Genomic DNA, 8215 nt, shown 5'->3' on the forward strand with positions numbered 1-8215 from the left:
TCCAGGGAACTACAAGTGCCCAGTCATCCTCTCCCCCAACGCCAACCCCCACTCCCACTCCCGAGGACTGACCACACAGTACAGACGCCAGGGTGCCAGGTAACTGAAGACTTTCTTTGCAGAAACCCAGTGACTTGAAAAAAGACAACCCTCAGTGCCACAGTCTCATGCCTAATATGTGGTCCCACTAAATGACAGGCCTGGGGGAGAGGCCCACGGACAGGCTGTGTGCACACTGCTGGCGGGCCTGGGAGCCGGCCAGGTCTGTGTGAGCAGCAATTTAGAAACCACATTTCTGGAGGGACGTCTTGAAGAAAGGGGACATAAGGATACTTACTCCACCAAGGCCAGGGGGACCAGGGGGGCCAGGAGGGCCAGGGGGGCCAGGATTTCCAGGGGTCCCAGGCTCTCCATCTCTGCCACGAGGTCCGGGGGCTCCCTTGGAAGGAAGGGAACAAGGCGCGTGTGAAGCAGTGTTAATGCCAGAACCACCTGTCTACCGGTGGCCCCTGCAGTGGGGGTCAGGCGAGCGGGGGGCCTTAGGGGTCGGGCAGCGCTGTTTCTCTACTCACTTTTTCACCTTTGTCACCACGATCACCTCTGGGTCCTTGTTCACCTGCAGGCCCCTGGAGGTGAGGAAATGTTGAGGTGGCAGCAAGACCAGGGGCCTGCCAATCCGTAAGCCGAGGAAGTGGGAGAGGAAAGATTTTCTCCCTTTCTTACCTGAGGCCCAGGGGGTCCTTTGGGTCCTACAATCTGAGAGACAGACCCATAGAAAACAGCACATTAGAGGGGCCACAGGAAAACAACCCACTTAGCTATAGAAGCAACATGGTGTGAGAATGATATTTACTTACATCCTTGATGTCTCCAGGTTCTCCTTTCTGTCCCTGGAACATGACACAGTCTCAGGATGGAGCAGAGCAAGCCCACCAGGCCCCGAACACAAAATCCTGCCCAGCAGCCCCTGCCTCAAGGCCCCCACCCCGGAAACAGACCCCTACTGACATCTAAAAAAAGGACTGGCTGAATGAGCGTAGCATTGCTTCAGAAGAAGGAACTATCAAGGCAAAAGTAAAAGAAAAAAATCTCTCACCTTTGGTCCTGGCTGCCCTGCAAGTAGATAAAACACAGAAGGAGAATGTAAGATTTGTGAGCTGGGGAAGTGCAAGTTCTCCTCACCTAAAGGGATCACACCCGAAACGGGACACGAGGGACACAACCGGGGACAGAGACAGCCCCCTGTTGTTACTCACTGAGCCCTCTGTTGGGGTGTTAGAGTCACCGGGGCCCTGGGGTTGCTGAGATCCCGTGAGGGACAGAGACAGCCCAGATTTTGTTATTCAAAACGCAGCCAGTGTGCAAACGAAGGAGCAGAGCCAGTGGGAAGAGGAAACCAAGCGCCCGTGGTCTAATCAGCCACCAAGAAAGCACCAAAAGCTGGCAGGAGGTTCCGCCTCTTCTTTCCCCCGCAGGGCAGGAAGCTCTTCCTGCAGCCCATTCCCTCCCAGAAAAAGTTAGGTAGTAAAAAAAGGTCTTACATTCAAGCTGGGTCTCCTTGAAGCAAGCACAGAAGAAAAAAAAAAAGCAGAGCATAGGAGTTATAAAGGTCATTGCAGCCAGTGCCACCCCAAACCAGTGACCCCTTGCCCTTTGTAGCAGCAACAGTAACAGCAACCAACACTGCACTCAGAGGCCCCCTCAGAATTGATCCGGGAACTGGACCCTAAAAGCAGCTTCCCCAAGCAGCCCCCAAGCGGTGATGAAGTGGTAAGGAAAGGCAACCTCTCACTCCCCTTCCAACTTCTTCTCTACTTGAACAGGAAGGAACAGTTTGGCCACCCAGGCGGCCTAGACAGGGGTCCCCATTCACCCTGCAGGGAGACAGGGCAAGAGTTTGAGTGCCGGGGAGGTCACCAGCACACATGTCATCGCCAGCACTGATTCTCGCTGGGCGCTGATACCTGCCCGGCGGAGTGCAGGCGCGGACACTGTCCCAGCCCCATCTCCACCCTCCACCGCCAGGACTCCCGGAGCCCAGCTCCTCTTATTAATGTGGTTCTTAATCGGCAGTCAATTCCAGGAGAGAGAGAAACAAAAGAAAACTGCCATCCATGTCCCCCATCTCAAAGAGGGAGCCTGTCCTCTCTCTCACTAGCCAGCAGAGGCTTCTCCTCACTGAAGACCACCACCTTTGGAGGTCTTCTAAGGAGAAGACAAGGTGTGGGTCACAGAGGAGGAATTATCTGTGGTTTGGCCAGACAGAGTATTCCATCTCCACTGTGGCTCTACTAATTTGCAGGGATGGTTTCAAAGAGGGCCCTTTGTGGAAGCCCAGCTCTGCGTCCCTGTGTCAGGGAAGCATGAGTTTCAGCGGTGTTAGGTGAGGAAGGGCCCCTCTAGTGTTTTAGGCTCACTCGGTTTCAACCTGCAAGTGAGAGGTGGCCTTTCCTTTCAGCCTCAGCTGCTGGGGTCCCATGAATAGCCAGCGCCTCTGCTCTGCAGAGGTGGCCAGCATCCATGGGAGGGCATTTGCTGCACCTGCAAGTAATTTATTTATGTGGAACAGGAAATAAATAAATTACAACCACTGGCAGTGGCGAGGTCAGTTGAGCAGATGGGGCAGCACTCTCCGAAGGGGGTCTCGGGGCTGAGGCAGTCTTTCATGTCTTCACAGATTATGTCGTCGCAGAGGACAGTCCCAGTGTCACAGACACAGATCCGGCAGGGCTCGGGCTTCCACACATCCTTATCATTATACCTCTGCCCATCCTGCACACAGCTGCCAGCCTTCTCTGCACCAAGGGTGGAGCAGGAGAGGCAGAGAGCAAAGGGCAGGAGGGGGTGGGAGTCAGAAGAGAAAAAGAGAAAGAGGTTGCAGTCAACTTGACATTCAAATGCTGAAGAATGTGGACTTGGGCCACCCAAACATAAAGAACTTGAAAGCTATTCTTCTAAGACATCATTCATTCTTCCTTGTATTCAAAACATACTTATTGCACTGTGCTGTCTAGTCACCAGTGAAAATCCTGACCCAGCAATGAACGGGGGTGGGGGGCGGTGCTGTACTAACTGTACAGTATTTTCTTTGTGCCTGTAGCCTGAGGGAGCCCTGATGACATGGGGCCAGGGGCAATTCGAGTGACAGCAGGAGGAGCTGAGACCCTGAGTGGGAACGCAGGGACTGTAAAGACAGAGCAGAGGAGCAAAGGGAGACACCCCCCACCCTGCCCAAGCTCAGGAGCAGAGAGCTCTTCTCTGCCTTCCTCTAGGAATTACTGGGTTTGCTAAATACCACTGATAGCTAAGATTCAGAAAGCATGTAGAAAATTCCACCCACAAAAATTAGAATCTGTACACAGCCAGGTTCCATTCCTGGATATGGGGTGGGACAGCTGGAAGAAGGTGCTCTCAGAATCGGGGTCTCCTCCCATTCTTCAACCTGCACTAGGATTCGGGCCAATTGGGACAGGAGGACAGGCCCAGTCAAACAACACACTGGGACCCCGCGCAGGCTAATAAGACGCCTTGGGCGGCAAGCAGGGCCAAAGGGCCCCCAGCCCGGACCTCCAGTGCCAGTCTTCCCTGGAGAGGGCCTGCCTCCGTCTGAAGACAACACCCTGCAGGGCAGGGGGCTTTGAATGCTGGGCCTGGGCCCGGATTAGCCAGTGCAGCGGCCTGGCCTCCACCGAGAATGCAGACCAAGAATGGCAGGGACTCGTCCCTTCCACGGCGTCCTGCCGACTGGAATCCACCCTGCAAATGAAACCTGTGCTGACAGGAGCGCTCAGGGCGCGCCAAGGGCTGAAGAGCCCGCACCACGTGCTAGGGAGCGCCCAGCGCTGTTTTTCTCATCAAAACCCCCAAAGCAATGGCAACTGCAGGGGATGAATAATAATAGGAAAGAGCCACAAGCCGGTGGGCGGAGACAGAACGGGGCCTGCCCCCGGCTCCTGAAGCAGACTCTGAAAATCTAAAGATAAACCTTTCTCTCTCTCTTTTTCTTTTCCACTAGAAGAAAGCCACTCAGCCCTTACGCAAGGCCGTCGCGGGGAGGGGAGGGAATCCCACGGGATATACCGAAGTCTCCGTGACACACCCACCGCTAAAAATTGCTGGAAGTGCAGAAAGCCCGCCAAGGGGAAGGGGACGGAGGAGAGGTTAACAGTCTCAGGTCCGGACGAAGGAAGAGTCCACTCTCCCCCGAAGGGCCCACGGGTGGAGAGAGAGAGAAATGCTTCGAGAGGGAGGTGCCCCCTAATGCAGATCGGATTTCTCCGGGGGGGGGGGGGGCGGGGCCCGGCGGCGCTGGGTGTGAGCGCCTGGGTGACCGAGGCCGCGGCTCTGGACTGGGCTCGCCCACAGACACTGGGAGGGCGCAAAGTGGGATTAAATGACTGCCCCAGAAAGGAGCCAGCTCCGTAACTGGATCCCCGAGGTGTGGACGGAGGAGCCCAGCACCACCATAATTGCCGTTCCAAACGGCTGCCGATAGCATCCCGCCGCGCCCGATCGGGTTCCGCTCATTACGCAGAGCCGTATAAGTGGTTCTTTGTAGCAGGCCAATTAAAAAGTCACCTCTTTCGGGGAACTGCTTCGCTCCGCCGCCGAACTGCGCGGGGCTGGAGCCCGGGAGGTGGCGGCGGGCGGGCACAGGGGGGCATTGTGGGGGAGGGCGTCGGGGACTCCGGGGGAACCCACCGGACCCGCCTCTCATGAATGGGGCTTTTCTCGAGCGCACACAGAGCCCGATTCACAGGTCTCCGCGAGAAACCAGCTTAAATAAATACGGGCAGCGTTTCAGCCCCATCTGGAAGCCATCGCTGCCAATCTCCCAACGCAAACAAGCCTCACAAAGGAGGATTGAGGTCTCTCCCGGAGCCGAGGGGCACTTTCGGAGAGGAGGGCTGTGAAATACAGATGTGGGTCAGAGATGCCACCGCCAGTAAGTTTCTCGAACTCGTGGAAAGACGGGGAGGAGGGGCCCTCGAGCCCGAGCCCCGACATTCCTGGAGGCTACGCAGACTGCGCCTTTCCCCGCGTCTCGTTTTAGGTCCGCCGACCCGCGGGATGGGGTTGTGGGCTGAGGCGTCCCAGGGCGCAAAATCGGCGGCTCGGACGCACTGCCCCTGGGGAGGAGGAGCCACGGCTGGAAGAGCCCGGCCCGAGAAACTCTGGAATTCACCCTCTCCCGGGAAAGCGGCGGCGATGAGAGAGCTCTGCCACTTAAGCAAGCGCCTCCGATGCCAGGTGGAGAATTTGGGAATTATTTTACAGTCACCTAGCTAATTCCATTGTGCACTCAAGCAGAGGTCAGTGAGAAAAACAGCTTCGTGGGTGTGTTCGTGTAAATTTAAGGACAAAAGTATAGTCAGTCTGAGCCGAAGCCACTATTAGACACAAGGTATTCCAGCAGGTGCCCCGGACCGCACCGCCAATTTAGCGCAGTGCGCGGCATCCGGGCCAGGACCTCATGCCCCGGACTCCCTGCGGCTGCGCCGCGGGCTCCAATCTTGCCCCCGCCCGGGTCAGCGGCTCTAAGGGACCGGAAAGTCCTCCCGGGCCCTCGGCCCTCCAAACCGCCTCCCGAGACAGCCTGGTGGCAGATGAGACCGGGTAGAGCCTCGTCTACTGAGGACTTTGATTCCCCCCTCCCGCGCAAAACAGTTTGCCCTGCGATTGATTTACAATCTGTAACATACAAAGACAGGGCTGGAATCCCAGCCGTCGGAAACGTGCCCAAACACGTGGAAAAAAAAAAAATCTCTCCACCTAATACACTTTCCAGGCTTCGTTTGTCCTGAATATAATCCCAGACAGCGGGACTTTACCGAAGGAGGCTATGGCACCGGGTGGTCCGAACCGCTTTTGGACCGGATTGTAAAACTGCCATCTCTAACCATATTCGTATGAAATCGTTGCAGCAATCGACCAAACACACACACGCACACGGCCCGAAGCCTGGCTGAGTGAGTTTCACAAACAGAAAAGCAACTCGCGGTAGTATCTCCGGAGGGTTCGGGGAAGACCGCGGGGAGGGGGCGCTATTTTCCGGGGCGTTCGAAAAGCACGGTCTGCGTGGAACCTTATCGCCTTTCAGACGGCCTGGCCTCGGGAAGTTTCAGGGGGAAAGCGGAGACGCGAACGAGGGCTGCACCTTGCTGCAGGGCCCGCCGGGAGGGGGAGGGAACCTCGAGAGAAGCTGAGGACTCAGAGCGCCTCTCCGAAGCCTTTCTTTGTGGCCTCGGATTTCAGCCCACCAGTGCCAGAGCATCTCCTTTGTCTACCTCCTCTCCGACCCCCCCCTCCCCCGCAGCAACCAACCCCTGGACACGACTGCGAAGTCCACCCCTTGGCGCGTGCTCGCCCCTTCGCCAGTACTCTTTCTCTCCTGCTTCTAAGAACGATGGGCCATGACCTGTTTTGCTGACTTCAGAATGCTTCCGCCAGGCGAGAAGTGTGTGAGCGTGTGCGCCTGATCATCAAAGCTGGTGATAAAGAGCGCGCTTACATCTGTGCGCAAACCTCTCCGATCCGACACTTTTCAGGTTTAATATTTCTACTCACGGAGGGACCTGCAAATGCCTCCAACCGTGACGACCCCCCCCCCAGGGCTCTCGGAGAGAGCCCCTGCCCTGCAGAACTCCGCTCGGTGAGCTCTCGCTTATCCTGCGCCCCAGTCTTGGTGCCCTCTGACCTCAGAAGCCGCGGGAACCCGGACCCGCGGGCTCCAGAGCAGCTGAGCGCCGGGTAAGAGGATGCGGAGGGACAGCACGGAAGGATGGCAGGCAGGGACTGTGGGCGACTTACGGACATCCTGCCCGTGACACCGAAGGACAGCGGCGACGAGCAGCGTCAGCAGCACCAGCATCTGGGGAGCCCCGAGGCGGATCATGGCTCACCGCGGGGCCTGGCAGGGCCGGGCCCGAGCGGAGCGCAGCGAGGCGGCAAGAGCACGGCGTGGGTCCGGGTCTCTACCGCGCCCTCATACAGGAGCCCTTGGAGCAGGAGGAGGAGGAGGCAGGAGACCCGGCAGCCCAGCAGCGCTCTGCGTCTTCTCCCTGCCGCGGCGCCCGTTATATGCGCCCGGCTCCACTCGAGGCTGGTAAACTGGCCCAAACCGCGGGCCGCCCCCGGCCCCCCGCGGGGCTGTAACCTGAGACCCCGCCCCCGGAGCCCGCCCAGGCCCAGCCGGAGCCCGCACCTGCAGGGGCCGAACCCCCCTCTCTGCCAGCCCGCCTTCCCGCCCCCCACCCCTAGTGAGCCCAGTGGCCTGATCGGGCGGGGCGCAGAGTCGCCCCCGGTCCTTCCCCCCCACCGGGGGCTGCGGCGCTGCCCCCTCTGACCACAGTCGGAGAGGGGGGCCTCCGGCCCCTCCCCTCGGAGTTCTGCCCGGATCGGAGGGGCGGGGGGGGGGTGTTTGCAGAGGCACAGGCCGCGAGCCCTAGACTCGGACGGAAAAGACTTAGGAAGGAGGGAAAAGTAGTAGAAAGGAGCAGCGGGGGAGGGGGGACACTGCGTTGGGACCTTGGGTGGCACAGGGCGGGGGGTAAGACGCAAGGGGGGCCCGCAGAGGTATCTGGAGTCCTAAATCCTGGAGACTGGCAAGCAAGGCCAGGTTTGGGGGGCGCTTTCCGGGGTACCTGGCCCCCGGGCTCCCACCTGGAAGTTCAGAACGACAGCCTCCCGACCCCTCCCCCACCCAGCCAGGCGATGAAAGCGCCTCCTCTGGAGCCTGGACAGACGCTGGCCGAAGCGGATCGCCAGGAAAGGGGCCGGCGTGTCACGCAGCACAGAGGGAGACCTGTGCGAAGGGGGCGGGCGGGGGAGGGCGGGGCGGGTCCCGGGAAGGGGGCGCGGGGAGCCAGAGAGGACGCCAGAGGGCCGAGACTACACCGTGCGCGCTCCGAGGCGGGAGACCGTCCAGTTCCAGGCTCAGACGTGGTGTCTGCTCTTCCTGGCCCGGCTCCGGGAGTCCCGGGGGGGAGTGGGCGCTGCCTCCCTGGTTGAGCCGCTCTGGCCAGAGACAGTCGGTCACCGCCGCAGCTCTGTCCAGGGAGCCGGGAGGCCGCTCCAGCTGGACGGAGTTCTGGGAGCCAAGGGAGAAGCCAGAATTTCCTAGTGGGCCCCCTGGCCCTCCCCGTCCCACCTCACCTCACCTTCTCCGGTGAGGGCCCTCTGGCACCTCTGCCCAACCTCGGCCTTCTCCCCAGGG

At 59.4% G+C, this 8215-nt stretch overlaps 1 protein-coding gene across 1 annotated transcript in view; it reads right to left on the reverse strand.

The window, feature by feature from the left end:
• COL2A1 (collagen type II alpha 1 chain) overlaps positions 1-7096 on the reverse strand; it is a 30810-nt gene extending 23714 nt beyond the window's left edge. Inside the window, exons 1-7 of the mRNA XM_037135611.2 lie at positions 6811-7096; positions 2589-2795; positions 1097-1113; positions 858-890; positions 724-756; positions 573-626; positions 338-439 (exon numbers count right to left, since the gene is read on the reverse strand). Of these exons, the coding sequence (XP_036991506.1) occupies positions 338-439; positions 573-626; positions 724-756; positions 858-890; positions 1097-1113; positions 2589-2795; positions 6811-6895 (531 nt within the window). The 5' untranslated portion in view covers positions 6896-7096. The remainder of the gene's footprint in view (positions 1-337; positions 440-572; positions 627-723; positions 757-857; positions 891-1096; positions 1114-2588; positions 2796-6810) is intronic.
• Positions 7097-8215: the final 1119 nt, after the last annotated feature.

Source organism: Artibeus jamaicensis, unplaced genomic scaffold, assembly GCF_021234435.1.
Source record: "Artibeus jamaicensis isolate MK-2021 breed Jamaican fruit bat unplaced genomic scaffold, CSHL_Jam_final contig_233, whole genome shotgun sequence".
Taxonomy (NCBI): Eukaryota; Metazoa; Chordata; class Mammalia; order Chiroptera; family Phyllostomidae; genus Artibeus; species Artibeus jamaicensis.